The sequence below is a fragment of the Ursus arctos genome, unplaced genomic scaffold, assembly GCF_023065955.2.
Source record: "Ursus arctos isolate Adak ecotype North America unplaced genomic scaffold, UrsArc2.0 scaffold_8, whole genome shotgun sequence".
Classification (NCBI taxonomy): domain Eukaryota; kingdom Metazoa; phylum Chordata; class Mammalia; order Carnivora; family Ursidae; genus Ursus; species Ursus arctos.
Genome location: NW_026623100.1, coordinates 47157479 through 47178158, shown reverse-complemented (window position 1 = coordinate 47178158; position 20680 = coordinate 47157479). Strand labels below are relative to the sequence as shown.

At 51.5% G+C, this 20680-nt stretch overlaps 2 protein-coding genes across 4 annotated transcripts; one reads left to right on the top strand and one right to left on the bottom strand.

Annotated features, from left to right (window-relative positions):
• Positions 1 to 54: 54 nt before the first annotated feature.
• RETSAT (retinol saturase) lies at positions 55 to 12425 on the top strand. The gene is made up of 11 exons (XM_026481719.4): positions 55 to 421; positions 1895 to 2077; positions 2401 to 2642; positions 3387 to 3588; positions 4051 to 4248; positions 6182 to 6301; positions 9973 to 10111; positions 10345 to 10454; positions 10533 to 10699; positions 10914 to 11073; positions 11327 to 12425. Exons 1-11 carry the CDS (start codon positions 250 to 252, stop codon positions 11464 to 11466), a joined length of 1833 nt encoding a protein of 610 aa, XP_026337504.1. The 5' UTR covers positions 55 to 249; the 3' UTR covers positions 11467 to 12425.
• On the bottom strand, positions 12413 to 20445 carry TGOLN2 (trans-golgi network protein 2). 3 transcript variants are annotated; one of them, XM_048222563.2, is made up of 4 exons: positions 20337 to 20445; positions 18720 to 20110; positions 17258 to 17341; positions 12413 to 17135 (listed from the first exon to the last, which is right to left on the bottom strand). In XM_048222563.2, the coding sequence occupies exons 1-4, from the start codon at positions 20380 to 20382 to the stop codon at positions 17079 to 17081; spliced, it is 1578 nt and encodes a 525-aa protein (XP_048078520.1). In that variant the 5' UTR covers positions 20383 to 20445; the 3' UTR covers positions 12413 to 17078. The 3 variants fall into 3 exon arrangements, with proteins under 3 accessions (XP_048078520.1, XP_048078521.1, XP_057164950.1); XM_048222564.2 differs by having other exon boundaries at positions 12413 to 15859; XM_057308967.1 differs by having other exon boundaries at positions 12413 to 17341.
• Between the last annotated feature and the right edge of the window lie 235 nt (positions 20446 to 20680).

Here is a 20680-nt window from a genome sequence, read left to right as displayed (position 1 = left end):
CAGAGCGCCCCCCCTCCCGGCCGCCAGGGACGCTTGGCACTGGCGAGAGCCGTGGAAGACGCCGGGAGGGCCAGTCTGCGCGCACTCCTGGCTCCTGGCCGGGAGGGTTCTGGCTCATCAGTGGTCGAGGCTGCCTCCGCCTCTCACCCAACCCCTCCTGCCCGGAAGGGCGCAGAGGAGCAGCGGAGTCCCAGCCGCAGAAGCTGGGCGCGGTGGCAGCGGACCACGTCCTCGGACCCCGCCAGCGCCATGTGGCTTTCGCTGCTGCTGCTGGCCCTGCTGCTGCTGCTGGCGGTCCTCTGCAAAGGGCACCTGCGGCTGTCCGCAGGCGGCTCCCCGAACCCCTTCTCCGAGGACGTCAGGCGTCCCCCTGCGCCGCTGGTGACAGACAAGGAGGCCAGAAAGAAGGTTCTCAAGCGAGGTCAGCTGGAAGGGACCCTAGGCTGCAAGGCTGCATTTGGGTGGCTTGCATTCCCATTCCGGCCGGTCGAGCCGCTGTCTACCTGGGCCTCAGTTTCCCCATATGTAAAGTGTTGGGAGGGCTTCCTTGCACGGGGAGGCGCCCTGCCTTACTGTCTGCTACCGGTGAGAGCCTACGCTCTGGCAGGCCCGGGGCCATAGTGGCCCCATGGGCGCGGTCCCGTCCTCGGCATCCCAAGGTCATGGTATAGCCAAGAACAGGTCCACGACCTGCACGATAGGCAAGAGACCTTCCCCCCATTTGGTTTATTGGACCTTAACTTTTTCACTAATCCTCCCCCATGGTTCAGGGGCATGGAGGAGCTGCACATTTCTTCCAACCTGTGTGGGAAATGGTATTTTGCCCAACAAGTGATTTGACTGGTTATGCCTCCTCCCAAATCATATGGTTGAACCCTGGTTCTAAAACTTTGGGAGAATCTCAGCAGGATGCCTCAGGCTCAGAGCTGCTTCTTGGTCAACCAGAGTATCTCCACTCTCATCTTTAGGACATATTTTGGGGTTCCTCAAAAGGTTTAAAGAAAGAGTTCTGCTGCTTTAAAAAAAAGAGATCTCCTCTTTGATCTCCAAGGTCCCTCCTACTTATAAATTTTAGAATTCTGTGTGACACATCTAGTGACATAGGTGGACTCTTTTGGGTTGTGATATAAAATGTGTTTTTCACTATAGGTTTCTCTAAAAATGTTTGAAAAGTTTTCCAAGTTCTTGTGCAGCTTGAAAAATTCCAAATCTCAGTTCTTCAGGAGTGATCTTTAAAAACAGATCTGGGGTTGGAAACGCGCTGTCTGGGTTCATCTTGTTTAGGTGCTGGCCCCTTAGTTCTGCCTCTAGACTTCCCGGGATAGGAAGGGATGGTGCTGCGATTTCTCAGCTCTGTCCTGCTCAAGCCTCTGCTTCAGGATCTTGAAGAACCATCATGGGACCAGGCTGCTCCACTGGTGCCTGCAGACCCTGTATTTTCCAAAGGACCCATTCCAAACTTGTGAACAGCCAGTTCCATGAGCCAGCAGCCTGCCCACAACATGCTCCTCTGCCCCCCCTCCTCATTTCTTTCTTTCCTAGCTCTCTACCTGCGCTTCAGTTTCTCAGCCTGTGTTACCGTCCGCTTTCTGCTTTTGTGTCGTGGTTTACTGATTCCTACTTTCTTTGATAGTAGGGAAAATCCCCAGGGACATATTGGTTTTGATTACATCAATTCATCTCAAACCAAATCGCTGTCTTTAATCCGCCTGGCTGGTCCCGAGACTGTCCCAGGTGAGTGGGTGGAGTGATTTCAGTCAGTGGCTCCATGCCCAACTCTCCAGAGTTTCCTTGCATTGTATAAGCTAGCAAAGTCTTCCTTGGTTTCCATCTCTTTGCTTTCTCGCTGCCCCTGCCTGAGAAGCTCACCTTCCATCTCTTCCCTCCACTGTAGCTTTCGCAGCCAGCCAGGTGCCAGAGAAGCTGGACGCAGTGGTGATTGGCAGTGGCTTTGGGGGCCTGGCTGCTGCTGCGATTCTGGCCAAAGCTGGCAAGCGAGTTCTGGTGCTGGAGCAGCATAGCAAAGCAGGAGGCTGCTGTCATACCTTCGGACAGAAAGGCGTTGAATTTGACACAGGTAAGGTTTCTGTGGCAAGGGGTTGGGAGCATGGCTCTCTCTTCACGAGGCTGGGGGCAGCCACTGTGGGAGGATCCTGGATATTTCTGTTGTTTCAGAGGCATCACTTTCTTTGCCTGACATCCATAACCACTGGGTGCTGAACTGGCAGAGATTTGGTGGCTTCTGTTGCAACTCCCCCCCCCCCCGAAAGGGTGGGTAGCACCCTCTGGACATGGACTCAGCCAGGCAGGACTACCTCTTTCACCTTGCTTCCTTATCCACCTTTCCAGGGGGTCAGTCCCCTCATCCCTATGACACCTTGTTTTTCTGTCTCCCAATAGGAATCCATTATGTTGGGTCCATGCAAGAGGACAACATTTTCCGTTTTGTCTTGGACCAGATCACGGAGGGGCAGCTGGAGTGGGCTGCCTTGTCCTCTCCCTTTGACATCGTGGTACTAGAAGGGCCCAATGGCCGAAAGGAGTTCCCCATGTACAGTGGGGAGAAAGCTTATATTCAGGGCCTCAAGGAGAAGTTTCCCCAGGAAGAAGCTGCCATTGACAAATATGTGAAGCTGGTTAAGGTAACATGGACATGCTGAGGGCCCCGTTTATTCCTGACAAGGCTGCCCTTCTTCATTAGTGGAGTGACTGGTGGGCGAGGCAGGAAGGGAGGAACAGTCAAGTCTGCCCTGAACTCAGCCCCTATCCTTAGTTGGCCTCGGTGCCCAGCTGGGCCCTGTCTCTGGAGCCTGGACTCTGCGGCTGCCACTCACTCTGGCCTCTGGGGGGCACCCTGTTCTCCTTTTTGACAAGGCTGCTTCTACCTCTCTGGTCAGATCACACCCTTTTTTAATTTATTTTTTATTTTTTAATTTTTTTTAGGATTTGTTTGACAGAGACACAGCAAGAGAGGGAACACAAGCAGGGGGAGCAGCAAAGGGAGAGGGAGAAGCAGGCCTCCCGCCGAGCAGGGAGCCCGATATGGGGCTTGATCTCAGGACCCTGGGATCATGACCCGAGCCGAAGGCAGACGCTTAACGACTGCGCCACCCAGTCCCCCGAGATCACACCCTTTTTTACTTTCTCGGAGATCAGATGGGATTTTTCAAAAGGAATTTGGGCAGGAAACTGAAAAGCAGAAAAGGACTTATCTGAATGTGGAATGGGGACAATTCACAGAGGACAGATTTTTAAAAATCCTAGTTCAGCCAGGGCTAAGTGGTGCTGGGTCCTGGCGCTGGGCTGGTGCAGGCTACCGGAATGGTGATTCGGTTACAGCCATTCTGGAGGTGGGACCTGTTCTCACGGCTCATTTGTTCCCTCAGGTGGTGTCCCGTGGAGCCACCCACGCCATCTTGTTGAAGATGCTCCCGTTGGGCATAGCTCAGCTCCTCAGCAAGTGTGGGCTGCTCACCCGTTTCCTTCCATTCCTTCGCGCGTCCACCCAGAGCCTGGCCGACGTCCTGCGGCAGCTGCCAGCCTCGCCGGAGCTCCGGGTGGTGCTGAGTTACATCTTCCCCACTTACGGTGGGTACCGGCCTTGGGTCCTGGGCGGCTCCTGGAGGAGGAGATGCTGCTCTCTTGGCTCTCAGCCTTTCTTCCTGAGCCTACTTGACTGAGATGGAGCAGTATATACCCAAGGTCCTCTGGAGCTTCTGGATGAGAAGTCTGGCCAACTACCTGCTGGACTCCCTGGTAAAAACTCCCTTCATCCGCGCCCTGGATGGCTTTCCTTTTCAACCAACGGTGTCCTCCCTCGCCTTGGCAGCATGGCGCTTTGCAGGGAGGACATTCCCCCTGGCCCCAGAATCTGTCAGGTGCCCTGTGTTTGGATGGAAACTGGCCCCCTGGCTGCCCTTAGCCCTGGGGATCATTTGGTTCCTGGGATGGGTAGACTCAGGCTGCGCGCTTTTTGACAGGCAGCTGTGTTCCTTTCTAAACGGCGCTGCCGCCTGCTCTTGCCTCATCACCCCTTCCTTCCTTCTGTAGGTGTGACCCCCAGCCACAGTGCCTTTTCCATGCATGCTCTGGTGGTTTGCCACTACATAGGAGGGGCCTTTTATCCCCGAGGGGGTGCCAGTGAAATCGCTTTCCACACCATCCCTGTGATCCAGCGGGCCGGGGGCGCCGTCCTGACCAGTGCCACTGTGCAGAGTGTGTTGCTGGACTCAGCTGGGAAAGCCTGTGGTGAGAGCCCTGTGTCATGCTTCCCGGTCCCCGGGCTGGGGTGGGACAGAACTCGGGTGCAGAGAGAATCAAGCACTGCAGCCACAAGGTGAAACTGCCCGGAGCAGGGGCTTGGGGAGAGGGATTAGTCTGGAGGTAGAAAGGAGGCAGGAAGGATAAAGCATTGACTGTTCCCCCAGAGAACAGCATTTAATCATTTATTCAATAGGTAAAAATAGTTATCCAGTAATCCAGAACCTCCTTGAATAGAGGGGCTGTGTCTCTGTAATCTTTGTTGATCTTAGCACATAATGGAGGCTCACCACATGTTTGTTCCATGAAGGAGTGAATAAGTAACCTGGGCACTCCAGAGGGAGATGCCCTGCCCTCAATCTGTAAATGGCAGGTGGAGCCAAGAATCTTGTTAGCCTGGCTCAGGTCTCTACTGCTACCTGCACAGAGAGTCAAAATTCCACTGTGGATGAATTCTGTGAGGAGAAGGTGTATGTGGGGTAGGACTCTGATAACAGAACAAACAGGCCATCCATGACGGGGGGCTGCTTCAAGAAGCATCAGGGAAGGAGACAGAGAGAGGCCTGAGAGAACAGGGCTGAAGTGACAGTGAACTCACCAGAGGAATCTTGCAAGGAGGAGGAGGGGAGTGGATGGCCCGGTGCACGTGCGTACACACACACACACGCACACACACACACACACACATGCACACATACACACACACAATCAAGGGAGAAAAGGCCAGGAGCGATCCCTGAGAATGCATGTGTGGAAGAGACCAGGAAGTTGCCGGGTGATAAGGGAGAGGTGGCTCTCAGTTCTGTGAGCTTTTCTCTGATGTCCAGAGCAAGCTCTCCTTCTGGCCAAAAGAGATCCATGAAGCAAGGAGGGTTGATCGATTTAATTAGGTTCAGTTCAGAATATTACTTATATTTTTCAGGTGCTAGGTGATAAAAGATGGAGACAGAAACATAAGCTGGTTATAAAGAAAATCTGTAACTCAAGAAGTTTCCAGCCTCAGAGGGAAGATCCCTGAGATATAATGTAAAGTGTCAGATAGAGGCACACACTAGGGATGGAGGGAGGAGGGCAGAGGGGCTTGAGCCAGCTCATAAAAGGTGAGAAGAAGCTAGCCGGAGGTTTTGGGATGTTATTCCAGGCAAGGGGAATAGAATGTGCAAAGCTACAGATGTATGAAAGAGCTGAGTATTTTTTGGCATCTGGAAGTAGTAGGTTGAACCTTAAGAAACTGTTTTTTTTTTTTTTTTTTTAAGTAGGCTCCACGCCCAGAGTGGAGCCCAACATGGGGCTCAAACTCACAACCCTGAGATCAAGATCCAAGTCAGATGCTTAACCAACTGAGCCACCTAGGTGCCCCAGAAACTGCCATTTTTATAGGTCAAAAATTGTTGACTATCAGCTGTTTCATACGCTGCCCCCTAATAATTTAGTGAGTGTGGCCAGAGATGGGGCTGGAGACACAGAAGGGCCCAGACCTTGGAAGGCCGGTACAAGACTTTGGAGTTTATCTTACAGAGGTCGTGGTGGCGCCAGAGGCTTTCAGAGTATTTTGGAAATAGAACTCTGGTGGTGGCAGTGAAGAAGGGCCTGTGATTCCAGTGGAAAGGGCTTCAGCCCATGAGCTTCGTTGGGTTTAGTGTGGAGGTTGTCGGGTTGGCTAAAGCAAAGGGAGCCCACACAGGGTGGGGAGAGAGCCAGGGAGGGTAAGGGCAGGAGCAGCTTGGGATAGGCGGAGAGTGCTTGAAGATGTTGCCCTCGCTTTGCAGTTTTGCCCGCAGCCTGCCTGCCTGGCCCTCGGTGGGCTGCATGTCCATGTCTGAGAACATGAAGTGTAGGCTGGGAGAGATCTGTGTGAAATCTGGACCTTTCTCTTCCTCCTGGAGTGCACAGAACCTCAACCAAGCTCTTGTGCCTGCAGGCGTCACTGTGAAGAAGGGTCGGGAGCTGGTGACCATCTATTGCCCCCTCGTGATCTCCGATGCGGGACTCTTCAATACGTATAAGCACCTGCTGCCTGACAACGCCCGCGGCCTGCCAGGTGAGAGACTGGGCTGCGTTGCTCTTCCGAGCTCCCAACAGCACCCCTCTGGGGCTGCCCAGCCCACTCCTCCTGACTGCCCCTGACGGTCCTTAAGGAGAATGGGGGCACGAGCACACCGTCGCCAGCATCTGTTCCCAGCAGGGCCTCCGTGGTTAGGGGTTGGGAAGCAGCTTCCTTTGTATTGTGTCACCCCCCAAGAGCCCTTGGTCCTTATCTCTCATTCCATTCTTGGCATATTTACCCTCTCTCCCCTATAACCTCACCCGCTTTGCCCTCTCCTCTTTCAAGGCTCCCATTCCAGTTTGCCCATTTCTAGTTTCTCCAGATCTTAAGTCATCTAATAGTTTGTGATGGTGGGTAGCGTCCTAAAGGAACATTTCTTGGGCTTTCACTAAGTTTGTGGTATGAATCCTACTTTTTGCCTTAATTTCTCACTTATTTTGAGTGGGAAAGCCTGGTCGGACAGTATCAGTAAGGGAAGCTAAGGCTGGCATGGAGAAGAAAGTCTTGCTGTAATTGTTGTGTGTTTTATTTGGGACCCAAGGTCATATATATATATATATATATTTTTTTTTTTTTTTTTGCCTCTTTCAGGAACGAGCTCCTTATTGGGGCTGAGGCTGCAGGAGGAGTACCCTTCTGGCTTTCTTCTGTCCCTTGAGCTCTGGGCTTGTGCTTGAAATCTGGGGCCCAGACAGAAATAATACTCAATGCAGTCATCTCTTCTGATAGGCTGTGTCCAAAAATATAGAAGCCTGATTTTGGGGTGAGGGGGCAGTAGGCATAGCTATGGGTGAGGCCTTGGTAAGTCTGTGTGAGAAGCTTTCCTTTTGTCATTGCATGTGATCCTCATTCCCACCTGGGGGAGAGATGTCATCATCCTAATGTTTATGCAGGAGGTGGGGAAGTGAGGGGAAGTGACTTCCCAAGGCCACTCAGGTGAAAGTAGTGAAGCTGAGATGAGAACACTGGTGTGTCTGACTCGAAAACCTGGGCTCTTGGCCCCCTATGGACTAAGGAATGTGGAGCTTCCAGAGAAAAGGCCTCACTAAAAGGTGCAGGAGAGCAGGCCAGCCCACAGGGAACAGAGTAGCTGAGCCAGAGTTGAATGAGATGTTACCATTTTGAAATGGACTTTAGAATATCACGTAACTAGAAGCTACTGGTATGATCTGAGGGCAGGAGGCCAGCTGGCTGGGAGGGGACTCATAGTCCAGGAGGGTAAGAGATGGTTCCAGATGAAGACCTCTGGCTGGGGTGTGAGGTGGAGAGTGATGTGGTTGGGGTGGAAACCACGGCCTTCAGTGGCACATGGAGGAGCCCAGAGAGCCGTGGGAAGAGCTCTCCGCTCCAGAGGGTGGGCCTGTGGCTGCTCTGGAGGAGCTGGGGAGGGTGGGCAGCACGGTGGGTTCAGTAGAAAAGTGATGTCCTGGGTTTCCTCACGGGCGAGAGGGCAGGTGGCAGTTGTGATGGTCTCTAAGGTATGTGACGTGTAGGACCGAAATCCAGCCTTCTCATCCCTTTGCCTCACTTAGCGGGGCCTCAGCTAGCATCTGCTGCCAGCGAAGGCCTCCCTCCCCTCACACCGTGTGAGCTGAGTGGGGGGAGGCAGACTGGCCAGTGGCAGGGCAGCTGGACAGGGCTATGTGGACTGACAGACTTGGCCTTTGGTACCTCCTGCCTCCCTGTCTCCCAGGACCTCTGAACCCTGGCTCTGTCCTCTGATGGGTCCCACTGCCCTCCCCTCCTCCAGGCCTCCTCCCTTGGTAGCCATGTTGCCCTCCCTTCACTATCCAGTTACAGTTACAACGTTTACTGCTTGCTTTTATGTATCTTATCTAATGGCGCCAGCCCCATCTGGCAAAAAAACCCAATTGCCCCGCTTGGGCGGGAAGTTAGATGCTGCCTCAGATGAATCCCCGTTTGAGAACATTTCAGGCAGTGGCAGTGAGATGCTTAACTCAGGAGACCCCAGGTGCTGGGACTCCTTTGTTTCCAGCTGCTTTGGGGGTGGGATTCTCATAGGTCTGTCTCCCTCTCAGAGATGAGAACCAGGTATCTGGTGGCCTCTGGGGCAGGCAGTGCCAGTTGGCATCAGGTGTGGGGGAGGGGTGCTCAGGCAGAGTGAGCCTGTGTGAATGGGAGCACTTTTCTTAATTCCACTGCTGAGCCTCGAGGCGGTTCCTGGGGATGGTTTGGAGGGGAAGTTGTCTGAGTGGGGACTGTATCAGTCTGATACTGTGTCAGTAAGGGAGGCTAAGCCTGGCGTGGAGAAAAAAGCCTTGATACCATCGTTGTGTGCTTGATTTGGGACCCAGGGTTCTCATTTTCTGCCAGATATTTGGTTCCCGGATCACATCCTTCTAGCTGGAGAAAAAGGAGAGGAGGGGCTGGGGGGAGGTAGTTGCTATTCTTAAGGGCTTCTGAAGACCTGCAGGGTCTCACTCCTGGGCCCCCCATTTTCCCCATGACCACCCCCACTGCACCTGGCGAGGGGGAGCTGGCGGTGAGGTCAGCCCTGGATGCTGGGACGCAGGCCACGGGTGCCCCTGCAGCTCCAGAGCAGCCCTGGGCGCCTCCGTGGCTCTGGAAGCCCACGCTCCCCTTCCCCCGTCAGCGCGTGCCTACGGTCCTGCCGCCACTGTTACCGTGCCTCACTTCAAGCTCAGAAGTGGCCTGTTTTGCACGATAAAGTCTATGCTCACACTATACAGAGCACTCAGTTTTCTGTAGCCTCTATGGGGAAAGCCAACTTCTTTCAGGCCAGCCGCTTTCCCAGTAGACAGGCATCACATCTGATCCCCTGTAGTGTCCCCAAGGCCTAGCAGAGGATTTGGCGCATTTTAGGTCAACAAATACTCGTTCAACAAATTAAGCAGAGCAGCCAGTGGCCGAATTACACTTCAGGCAGATGATGGTCCTGGGAATGGGAACAAAGGGTAAGACTTTGTGGGAGCCGTTTCCAGAAAACTGGCCTGGGGTCATTTGTTGAGAGGTGGGGAAGCCCAGCTGCTTAGGTCCAGAGGACATCAGGTGGCTCTCGGAGAGGCTGTCACCCTCCTCCATGGTGCTCTTGTTCCCTCCTCTCCTACCTGAACCCTCCACGCCAGGGGTCAGTAATGCTGTTTGCCCTTGTTCATCTGCACCGCTTACCATTTCGAGGTCTGGTGCTCGCCTTTACAGCGCGTGAGGAATCATGCAGTCATTCACTAGATGGCTCGTGTTATGTAATATGGAAATCAGGGCTTATAAGAAAGCAGTGTTCAAATGTGTGGTCCGTATAGCATGGAGCCCAGTAATCCGCTCATAACTTAAAGCCATTAGGGGAAGGCTGGAGGCCATCAGCCCGAGACCCTCCTGCAGCCCTGAGCCAGCTTAGGCTGGGCCTCCTGGCCGCCTAACGGTGCTAGAGCAGCGGTGGGCGGGGACAGGAGAGTGGGAGCCTGGGGTTGTGTTTTTCACAGGCAGGAGACGGAAGAACAGCCCCCCCCCCCCCCCCCCCGCCAAGTCAGTGGCCGTAACAGTGGCCGTAACAGTTGTAAATACGGCCCAGGTGCTAGACTGGCTGCCGGGGGAAAGGCTGCCGATAAAGCGAGCAGCATGGGCAAGTTCTGGGGCAGGGAGCGGCCACCTCAGCCACAGTCCACGCAGCCCTGACACTTTGGCAGGTGTGAAGCAGCAGCTGGAGATGGTGCGGCCTGGCTCGGGCATGTTCACTGTTTTCATCAGCCTACGAGGCACCAAGGCGGACTTGGGTCTACAGTCCACCAACTACTTTGTCTACTTTGACACAGACCTCGACAAGGCGTAAGGCGTGTGTGCACATGGGGGGAGAGGGGGTCAGCACGGGCCCACGGCCCACAGGGCTCTTGCTTCCTCCCTTGATGCTGGAGAATCAGCAGGATATGGACCAGGCCTCAGTTTCATCCCTGGTCGGGGGGTGGGTGGGAGGGGTGTCCCTGGGGATGAACTATACTCCGGGCAGTGCCGGTGGCACTGAGCGAGGCCCGGGGATCGGCAGCCACACTCCTCACCCCCAGGATGGAGCACTACCTCTCGACGCCCAGGGAGAAGGCTGCAGCACACGTGCCCTTCCTCTTCATCACTTCCTCATCAGCCAAGGATCCCACTTGGGAGGACCGGTTCCCAGGTGGGGCTTTGGGTCCTGGGGGTGGGGGCTGGAACAGGGAAGGGGCCTGGCAGTAGTAACCCCCGTGCTTGTCCGCAGACCGGTCCACGATGGTGGTGCTGATGCCTGCCCGCTATGAGTGGTTTGAAGAGTGGCAGGAGGAAGCAAAGGGAAAGCGGAGCAGCGACTATGAGAGCCTCAAAAACTCCTTTGTCGAAGCCTCCCTGTCGCTTGTCATGAGGCTGTTCCCACAGCTGGAGGGGAAGGTAGGAGGGTAGACTGTGTGCTAGCAGCGACAAATCTCTTGGTGACATTTCTCTTTTTCTTTTGGGAAGGGAAATAAAGCCTGGAGGCAGCTAAGCTCCGGGGAAGGGCAGGGAACCCATGCAGGCAGACAGCTCAGTCAGGGAGGTCAGAAAAGGAGATGAGGGTCTCACAAGGCCCCACTCCCACCTTTGGCTGCCTTTTTTGCCTCCTCAGGTGCACAGTGTGGCCGGAGCGTCCCCACTGACCTACCAGTTCTACCTGGCTGCTCCCCGGGGTGCCTGCTACGGGGCAGACCATGACCTGGACCGCCTACATCCTCACGTGATAGCCTCCATGAGGGCCCAAAGCCCCATTTCCAACCTCTACCTAACAGGTACATGGACCGCCCCATTTCTGCAAGGCCGGAGACCCTGGGCTTCCCTGTCACCCCAAGGACTCTGTTCTTTCCTCAGGTCCTACAGTCCCCTGCAGCCTTCCGCAAGGGGATGGGCCGCCCCAACAGGCTCTGGACCCTGGTCCCGATCTAAGTCATCTCTGGGTGGCCTAGCTTGGAGGGAGGAACGTGAGCGCCCTTGCCCACCCCCGCCTTGGGAGCATGCTCATGGGCCTCTGCTCTTGTCTCCTAGGCCAGGATATCTTCACCTGTGGGTTGATGGGGGCCTTGCAAGGGGCCCTGCTGTGCAGCAGCGCCATTCTGAAGAGGAACTTGTACTTAGACCTGAAGAAGCTGAACTCAAGGATCCAGGCACAGAAGAAGAAGAATTAGGGAGGGGGGTGGGGGAATGGGATAGACTGGTGATGGGTAGTAAGGAGGGCACGTATTGCAAGGTGCACTGGGTGTTATACGCAACTAACGAATCATGGAACTTTACATCAGAAACCAGGGATGTACTGTATGGTGACTAACATAATTTAAAAAAAAAGAAAAAAAATAAAGAAGAAGAAGAATTAGTTCAGTAAGCAATGAGTCTGAGGAGTCCCACCGGCACACACCACTGAGGATAAAGGGTGCCTAAAGAGGTTTTGTCAAAACCTGGGCATGGTTTTTGGTTGTAGTTCCATAGGTTCAGAGGCCCCCAGATCCCATTTTTGTTGGTTCCAACGACTCAGAGGGTGAGGAAATGCCTATGATAGGCTCAGAGTGGTTGGGGGGTGGGGGTAAAGATATTAATCTGCAAGGTATACGTTAGAATATCCAATTCATACACAGCAGGCCCTACGTTTGTCTGATTTCCAAGGTGACACTGGGTCTTCACTGGGCCAGCACCAAGATGCCCTCACGGAGCTCAGTACCTGAGCCTCAAGGTTTATCTTCCAAAATCCACAGCAAAGGGCGACATTAGCAGTTGGGGCACAGGACTGGAAAGATGACTTCACTGGGGCTGAAGCAGGCTGAAAGAGCACATCCGGCTAAGGGTATAGCAGAGGACAATCACAGAGGTAACTGTAAGACAAATTAGCCAGCTACCTCCTAGACCCAGAACATGGAACTGCCTGGTAGGGAGGAGTGGGGTGGAAATCAGTCAGGATCAGAATGTGGAAAGCTACAGAACGCGTGCAAAGGCCTGGGATGGTGTTCCCGTTTATTGGTACATATGTGGGGATTATATGGGAAGGTGAACAAAGGCTTTAAAAAAAAACAACAACCACCTTTCACTTATATTAGGCCTTGTTTCTGTCAATTTTGTTACCATTTTAATAAATTTAATGACTTTTTAGCTTTAATATTTGAAATTTATTTTGGTTTCTGTGCAATGATACAAAACTACATTGAAATGGCATTCAAAGAAGCTCAGTAAAACATTATGTACTGAAAAATACTTATCATTAGACCAAATAAGCTTTAAAAAAATAAAAGTAATTATATAGTTAAGTTAAAGCTGAAAATATAAAACATTGCAAAAACAGTGGCACTCTACTAACTGGGTAAACAAAAAAGGGAAACACCTTCAACAATCATTTATTTAACATGAGATACTTCTGAATTAAAGGAATATCTACGAGTGTGAGGAGGCTGGCTTTTTGGCAGTTTGAAACTACCCAGCTCAGTCCCAACACTGTTACAGAGGAGTTTCTCAACTGGGACATTTAGGAAATTCACATGTGACTTGTGGGACTAGCTGAGTTGAGATTCAGTCTTTCTATGGATGAACAGTTAAATGGAACCTGAAAATCTCTTCCCAGGATTCTTCCTTGAGCAAGGCAGTATCAAAGGCAACCTTCCCAACAAGGTTTTTCAGAAGACAGCTGGCAGAACTACAGGGTCTGGTGTCTAGTGTATAAAATACTCTCCTCCCTGTTCAAATGATTCAGAACATGTGCAAAGCGTGCTAGCTTTCATCACATACACATAACAGCATGACATATCAAGTTACCCTGTAAAAGCAAGGAGCAGGCTTCCTTTTTTTGATTTAAATGACATAAGTAGAGAAAAAAATGAGAATCACCATCAGGGGAATCATAGAGGTTTATAATTCTATCACCAAATGTTTCATTAAAAGCCATCATGGGAAAAGAAATGTCAGCACATATATAGCTAGCTGTCAGGTCTTTCCAAGTTGTTCTAGCCTTTCTAGATAGACTGGCCTTCACTCCCACGGAGCCCAGAAGTAGATTCTTTAAATAATTCTACTCAGTAACCTGCAGCAGGAAAACAAACCCCTCTACTGACATCCATGACTAAAGCACAGATTCCTCTTACAGAAATCACCCTGCAACCAAAAGCTGGGACAGGAAAGCAAGCACACAGCTGTTTGGAAAGGGGCGCCTTTCACGGCTCCATCTGCTTCCCTGCCCACCCCTACCCTTCCCCTCGCCCCCACCGGCTTGAGAGCTGCCTTAGCCAGCAACTCCTCCTCTATACCATCTCCAGAAAAACATGCCTCCAATAGCTTATCTTCAAAAGGACAACTTACCAAGAAAACAAGTTTTCCACTGGTGTGAGAGATTTCCTTCAGTGTAATTTCTAAAGTGAAACTTAAATTCTATTGTATTCTTTTAGGACAAGAAACAATACTTCTCAGATGCTCAAAAAGGGAACTACGTGGACTCCACAGAATACTTATTTTGCATCCACTTGGTGCCAACCCTCTTGGTTCCCAAAACCAGCCTCTCTGCTCTCCTCCTTACGAGCAAAATCCATCAGAAAGGGACAGCAACCAGTAGCCCGGAAGAGCTGTGTGAGACCTCACTTGTCACATTCATATGTGCATATTGCAAGCAGACACTGAACTCCTGAAGTTCCTAGGGAATGTTCCTACTGTAGGCAGATACACAGGGTGCCAAGGGCACTCCTGCAAGTAGCTTAGCTTTTTGGGGAAGACCAGACACAGACATCAGATAATGTCTGCCTTTTTTTGCTGGAGTTCCAAAATTTATGATTGGCATTATTAAGAGTTATTAGAGTAGACTGGAAAGAGCCAATCCTGTGTGCTGGGGACAGTGAAGAAGGTGCCTGGGCAAACTTGAGCTGGGCCCTGAAGGAATATTTGGGGGAGACAAGCGAAAAAAAGAAGGGAATGCACCCTAACCAAAGAATAGCCATGGGAAGCCAGGGAATGGAGGACACAGCAAGAACAAACAGGCACAGAAGCCTGGCTGGGCCTGACAAGCGGAGCCTCTGGCCTGGACACGACGCACATCTAGAGAATCCTGAACACTAGTCCATAAAAGCCTGATTCTCTAAGCCACGAGAGGTAGACAGGGGGACCATGGTTTTATGGAATGCTAGGAGAGCCTGACAGAAGATTCCCTAGATAGAGGAAAGCATTATAAGGTTGGTGCACAGGTAGAGAGAATGATGCCAAGAGCATTCATTCATTCCTTGTCTCCATAAATCTCAACTCAAAGCCATGCTCTGTTTTAAGCAAGGTGCAAGATAATGTGACAGGATGGTCCCTTCTGCAGACTGGCTTCCTCAACAGCACAGAATTCATCCCACTGTCCTCACTTCCCACAGTCTTTGTATTTCCCTGAGATCAACTATTCTATTTCCATGTTTTCTTTGCAGAAACAACTCTCTTCAGGCTATAATCGGGTAGCACACCAAGGGCAGATTAAAGGAAAACTTCAAACCACAGCATGATCCAAGACACTACCTCAGTTACCCCTGAATTTCTTAAATTTTAATAACGTCTGACATGGGATGGAAGGAGAATTTTTACTAATTACCCTTGGCATTTTGTGTCAGATGAGAGAACCATTAACTAGAGTAAGGTAAGAGAGTACAGCTAGTTTCTGATTACAAGTCTATTTTGTCTGCTTTAGGCAACAAAGGCAAAACAGAGTGTATGGGAAACCTTTCATAAAAGCCCTTTGAAATAATGCAGATCAAAAGCAAAACCCTCCTGAACATCTTCTTATGCAAAGCCTGAGCTTACCCGATCTTAAAAAGCTTCTGTTACGATTGTGAGTATAGAAGAACAAGTATTTCAATAATCGTCACTGTATTTTTAAAAATCTATAAAGGGATCCGCGGCATTACAGCTTTACTCCCAGAATCCCCAAGTTCAGCTGGTACAGCCAAATGGAAGTTGACTTTGCCTTAATGTGAAAATACTGGAAAAACGTGAAGAAGTTATGCTAGACAGGCTGGACTTACAGGCAATAAAGCACTTTTTAAAAGCTGTTTTGGTTTGCTGCTGGAGCCTTTGAAGAAAGTTATTGTTACTGTAGCCCTTTGCCCGTCAGCATTCACCTCTTCATCTTCTGTAGGGCACACCCCCCAAAGTAAGAGGCCTTGGTAAAAAGAACTTCAACCTGCAGAGTGTTTTCCTAGGTCTACAAAGATGAACAGTGGTGGGCACAATGCTATTTTCAAGGGATAACTACAAGGGAAGGCAGGCAGCAGCAGTAGCCTGCCTGGGGCTGAGATCTCCTTTTGGTCACAGATGTCTTCCCACATGCTCCCTCTACTCACACTCAGGGGAGGAAAGGATGGAAGACACCAGCAGAGATAATGGGGAACACAGGAGTACAAGGTCACCAAAGTGCAGGTGCAAAAATCAAAGCAATCCCCCCGCCTCTGCCAGCCCAGACTTGCCACCAAATCCTAGAGAAGGGGGTGTCTCTTAGGTCACAGTACTTTTTTTCTTCATTTCTCTTGATTTAAAAACAAATCAGCAGGGAGGACAAAGTTCTCAAGAATGGAAAAATCAAATCTGAAATGAGAGCAACACAATTCATTGGTAACATTAATCTCCTTCCAGAGGAATACACCTCACTGCTAATATTCTAGGGGAAAAAAAGATCTTACTGGGGCGCCTGGATGGCAGTCGGTTAAGCGTCTGCCTTCTGCTCAGGTCATGATCCTGAGGTCCTGGGATCGAGCTCTGCATCAGGTTCCCTGCTCAGTGGGGAGCCTGCTTCTTCCTCTCCCTCTGCCCCCTTCTCCCTGCTCATGCTCTGTCTCTCAAATAAATGAATCAAATCTTTAAAAAAAAAAAAGTCAGTTTGAAATCAAACATATATTAGAAAGACGCACCCCTGGTGGAAGGAATATGGGAATCTTGGCTTCTGCTTTGTACTATTCTGTGTTGTTCTGAATTGTTTAAATGTGCATTTTTTTAATTAGAAAAAAAAAAGAAAGGGAAATAAATCCTTAAAGTCAATTATCTGGAAAGGTACCGGCCAGGGCTAAATTGTGAAGCTGACCTACTGGGCTAGTTAGCGAAGGTGCTCTGAGCTGAGTGGCTTATTCTGTTGCTGGCATGAGTTGTACACGTGAACTGTGTTCCCTGCAGGAAGTCTTGGAACACCTCACAGTCAGGCCACCAACCACTTTTTACCAGTGTCCTGACTGTCCCTACACAGAAGGGGAAAGAAGGGGTGCGTGCTGGCAGCAAAAGGCAGTGGAAGTACCCTGTTCCCACTCAGACAGGCTGCCTTTGGGGAGAGTCTTGCTCAGCTCCTGTACTGTTGGGGCCGAAGGAAGGCTCTGCTGTCAGGCCTGGGTTGGTTGCACTCAGGGAACCTAGTCCACAGTGCTTAGTAAGGCTGATCTGGGGAGTTGCAGGCCTTTAAGTTTCTGGACTCATTTGTATTCAGGGAGTGTAGTCTAAGCTTTGCTACCTGACGCATGGTTCCTCAGCATTTGGCATCACCTAGGAACTTCCTAGAAATGTAGGAACATAGGTTCCACCCAATATGTAATGATTCAGATTTTGCTTTTCATCCACAATTCCCAGGGTGGTTAACGTGCCTACTAAAATTTGTGAAGTGCTGGTTCAGTGCAAAAAGCACATGACAGGTGCCTAGGGACTTGCCATCTGTTCTTGGTTTTGCCACAGAGTAGTAGGAACTTGGGGGGAAAATCATGTTTCTGGGCCTTGCCTCATCTGTCGAGGGGAGGAGCTGATGTAGAACACATGAAGGCCTCTTCTAGCTCTCCTGCTGCAGATATCTGTATATGGATGTCTCTGCTTTGGGTATCCGGATCTGCAAAGGGTGGGGCAATGGCGGCAGCACCCCAGAATCATTTGCCTCCATGGCAAATGCAAGTGCACTGCTGGGCCTGAGACTGCATATCCCTCCCGCACACCTGGGGCTCCCTTCCTTACCTTCTGGTCCAAACGCTGGTAATCACTGGCCTTTGGGCGCCGAGTGACTTTAGATCTTTTTCCTTCTAGGACAAAAGCAATAATCTGGGGGAAAGAAGAAGAAATTAACAGGTGACTCTATAATGGCATATTTCAGTCTCTGAAACCAGAGGTCATCACCTGGCAGGACATTTGTTCATGACCCTGACAGTGAAAGAGTGGTACTACCACAAAAGGGCCTCTTTGAATAAGCTTTCGGGAGGGCAGGGCCTCCAGTTACATCAGAATCTTTTATACTCCCAAACAGGAAATGACGGATGAAGGAAGACTGTTCTGGGCTTCAACTTGTGGGAGTATGAGTTACTCAAGAGCACAGTCTGCCAACTGTGCCCAGACAGCTCTAGGATAAGACATTCCTTTTTTATTCACAAGTAATAATTATTCTTATCTGCAAATGTACTTTTTCTCCCAACACCTTCATTCTAACCTGACCACTTTCACACCTGAGATTACTCTGTGTGATGAGCGCTTGGACGCAGAACAAGGAGCACTCCATTCTTATTAAATGTCATCCCTCATTCCTCACAGCCACAGGCATACTGACATCATGAACTGAACTCTCTAATTTTAACCAGGCTATAGAAACTACTAAATTCTTAGGGATCAATAAGAAATGCAATCATTGGGGCTCCTGGGTGGCTCAGTTGGTTGAGCGTCTGCCTTCAGTTCAGGTCATGATCCCAGGGTCCTGAAATCGAGTTCTGCATCGGGCTCCTTGCTCAGCAGGGAGCCTGCTTCTCACTCTCCCTCTGCCTGCTGCTCTCCCCCCTGTGCTCTATGATAAATAAAATCTTAAAAAAAAAAAAAAAGAAATGCAATCATTTTGTTATCAGAGTGGTTGCTAAGCAACATAGTACTACTCCCACACCAAACCCTGCTATACCAGTAAAAGATGAGAGTATCCATGCAATTTCTGGCCATTCTTGTAATCAGAAACTCAACAATTGTAGAAGATAGTCCCTGGGCTCTCTGCTGTTGATGTCAAAGACTATGTAACCACTCTTTCTGCCATTGCAGATGGAAGACAAAAGCTTGGGAAAGAAAACTAGAAATGATGCACCATCTTCAGAGTGGAAACAGGAAGATAAATACTCTACTTACAAACTGTCAGGTACTCAGATTCTCTGACGCAGTAAACGATCTAAGTTTAAGATTATGGGAGGAGACCCCAGTTTAGGTCAGATCATAATGTCCTGACTTGGCACCTAATAGAGCAGCAGAGGGTACTCAAAGGAATCTGACATGAAAGAAGATGATTTATAAAATGAGAGTAAAGAGCCCTAGTAGAATCTGAGGAAAAACCAATGTTTGCCTTAAAATCCCCAGTGCTCACAGGCAGATGAGTGATAGATACTGGCCCACACACCAAGCTTTCAGGGTGGAGGAAATCCCATTCCTCTTCTTAAGGCAATTCTTAACTTACCTTCCGTTTGTTGTGATAGGCAATGTACAGGACAGCAACAAGAATGGCTGCAGTCACCAAATATGCAAAGAAATGGCTGCTCTCTGCACTAGCACTTCCAAGATTGTCCTTAAAAAGGTCATCATTCTCCCTACCCCTGGAATCCAAAAGTGTCCCTTCACGGTTCTCACTGGAGGCAAGGCCAGGCATTTCTTTCTCTCCTTCAGGTGGTGAACCTTCTTCCGGCTCTGTATTCCCTTCCTCAGCCTTCTTGGGCTCCACATCTTCTGTAAGCTCTGGAGACTTGCCTTCTCTCTCCTGCTGTGGAGAAGTGGAGTCAGAGCCTAGTAATACTCTTTCCCCAGATTCACCTCTAAAAGCATGAAAGGAGGTATCTTTGTCAGCTGGTACGTTCAAGTCAGGCTTGGTGGGCTCCTTGTTATCAGAGGAGGGGTTGGAGACCAGTTTGTTAGGGCCCTTTCCCGTGGCCTGCGGCTCGGGCTTCTCCTCGTTAGGGCCCTTTCCCGTGGCCTGCGGCTCGGGCTTCTCCTCGTTAGGGCCCTTTCCCGTGGCCTGCGGCTCGGGCTTCCCCTCTTTAGGGCCCTTTCCCGTTGCCTGCGGCTCGGGCTTCTCCTCGTTAAGGCCCTTTCCCGTGGCCTGCGGCTCGGGCTTCTCCTCGTTAAGGCCCTTTCCCGTGGACTGCGGCTCGGGCTTCTCCTCGTTAGGGCCCTTTCCCGTGGCCTGCGGCTCGGGCTTCCCCTCTTTAGGGCCCTTTCCCGTTGCCTGCGGCTCGGGCTTCTCCTCGTTAGGGCCCTTTCCCGTGGCCTGCGGCTCGGGCTTCCCCTCTTTAGGGCCCTTTCCCGTTGCCTGCGGCTCGGGCTTCTCCTCGTTAGGGCCCTTTCCCGTGGCCTGCGGCTCGGGCTTCCCCTCTTTAGGGCCCTTTCCCGTTGCCTGCGGCTCGGGCTTCTCCTCGTTAGGGTCCTTTCCCGTGGCCTGCGGCTCGGGCTTCTCCTCTTTAGGGTCCTTTCCCGCGGCCTGCGGCTCGGGCTTCTCCCCGTTAGGGCCCTTTCCCGTGGCCTGCGGCTCGGGCTTCTCCTCTTTAGGGTCCTTTCCCGCGGCCTGCTGCTCGGGCTTCTCCTCGTTAGAGCCCTTTCCCGTGGCCTGCGGCTCGGGCTTCTCCTCGTTAGGGCCCTTTCCCGTGGCCTGTGGCTCGGGCTTCTCCTCGTTAGGGCCCTTTCCCGTGGCCTGCGGCTCGGGCTTCTCCTCGTTAGGGCCTTCTCCCGTGGACGGCAGCTCGGGCTTCTCCTCGTTAGGGCCTTCTCCCGTGGACGGCAGCTCGGGCTTCACCTTGTTAGAGCCTTCTCCCGTGGACCGCGACTTTAACGTGTCAGACCCTTCGTTTGGTAGGGGCACTGAAACAGAGAAACCAGTTGGCCCTGAAAAGAGGAAGGCCAGGAAAAGGGAGCCCTCCCTCAGCTAAAAGAGACCGAGCTAACAAGCAAACGGGGGTAGTGGGTGATGGCAAGCGGAGAGGTGGCTACGGCACGGAAGAAACGAGTTCAGAGAGCGACCCGGCCACGGTGAAGATGGTGGGCCTGGGGGTGACAGCAGGATTATTGGGGGGGGGGGGGGTCTTACCCGCCGCTGCGACGCTCAGCAGGACCAACGCAACCAGGATCCGCATCCTGTACTGACTGTGCTTCCGCCCTCTACTGCTCTCGCGAGATCCGTCCGCGCACTCTTAGTGCTCATAGCTCCGCCCCTTCCTGCGCGCGTCCCCCCCGCCGCCCGCCCCGGCGAAGGGAGGGGCTTAGGGAAGGAACGGGCTGGACGGTGTTTCCGGTTTTTTCTATTCGGCTGTGGAGTCGTGTCTTGGTCCCGGCATCTTAGTCTCTTTCTTTTCTAGGTTTCTTCGCTGCGTAGCCGCGGCCACAAACGTCACTCCCCTTTTCCTTCTTTTCCCTGTACTTCCGAGACAGTCC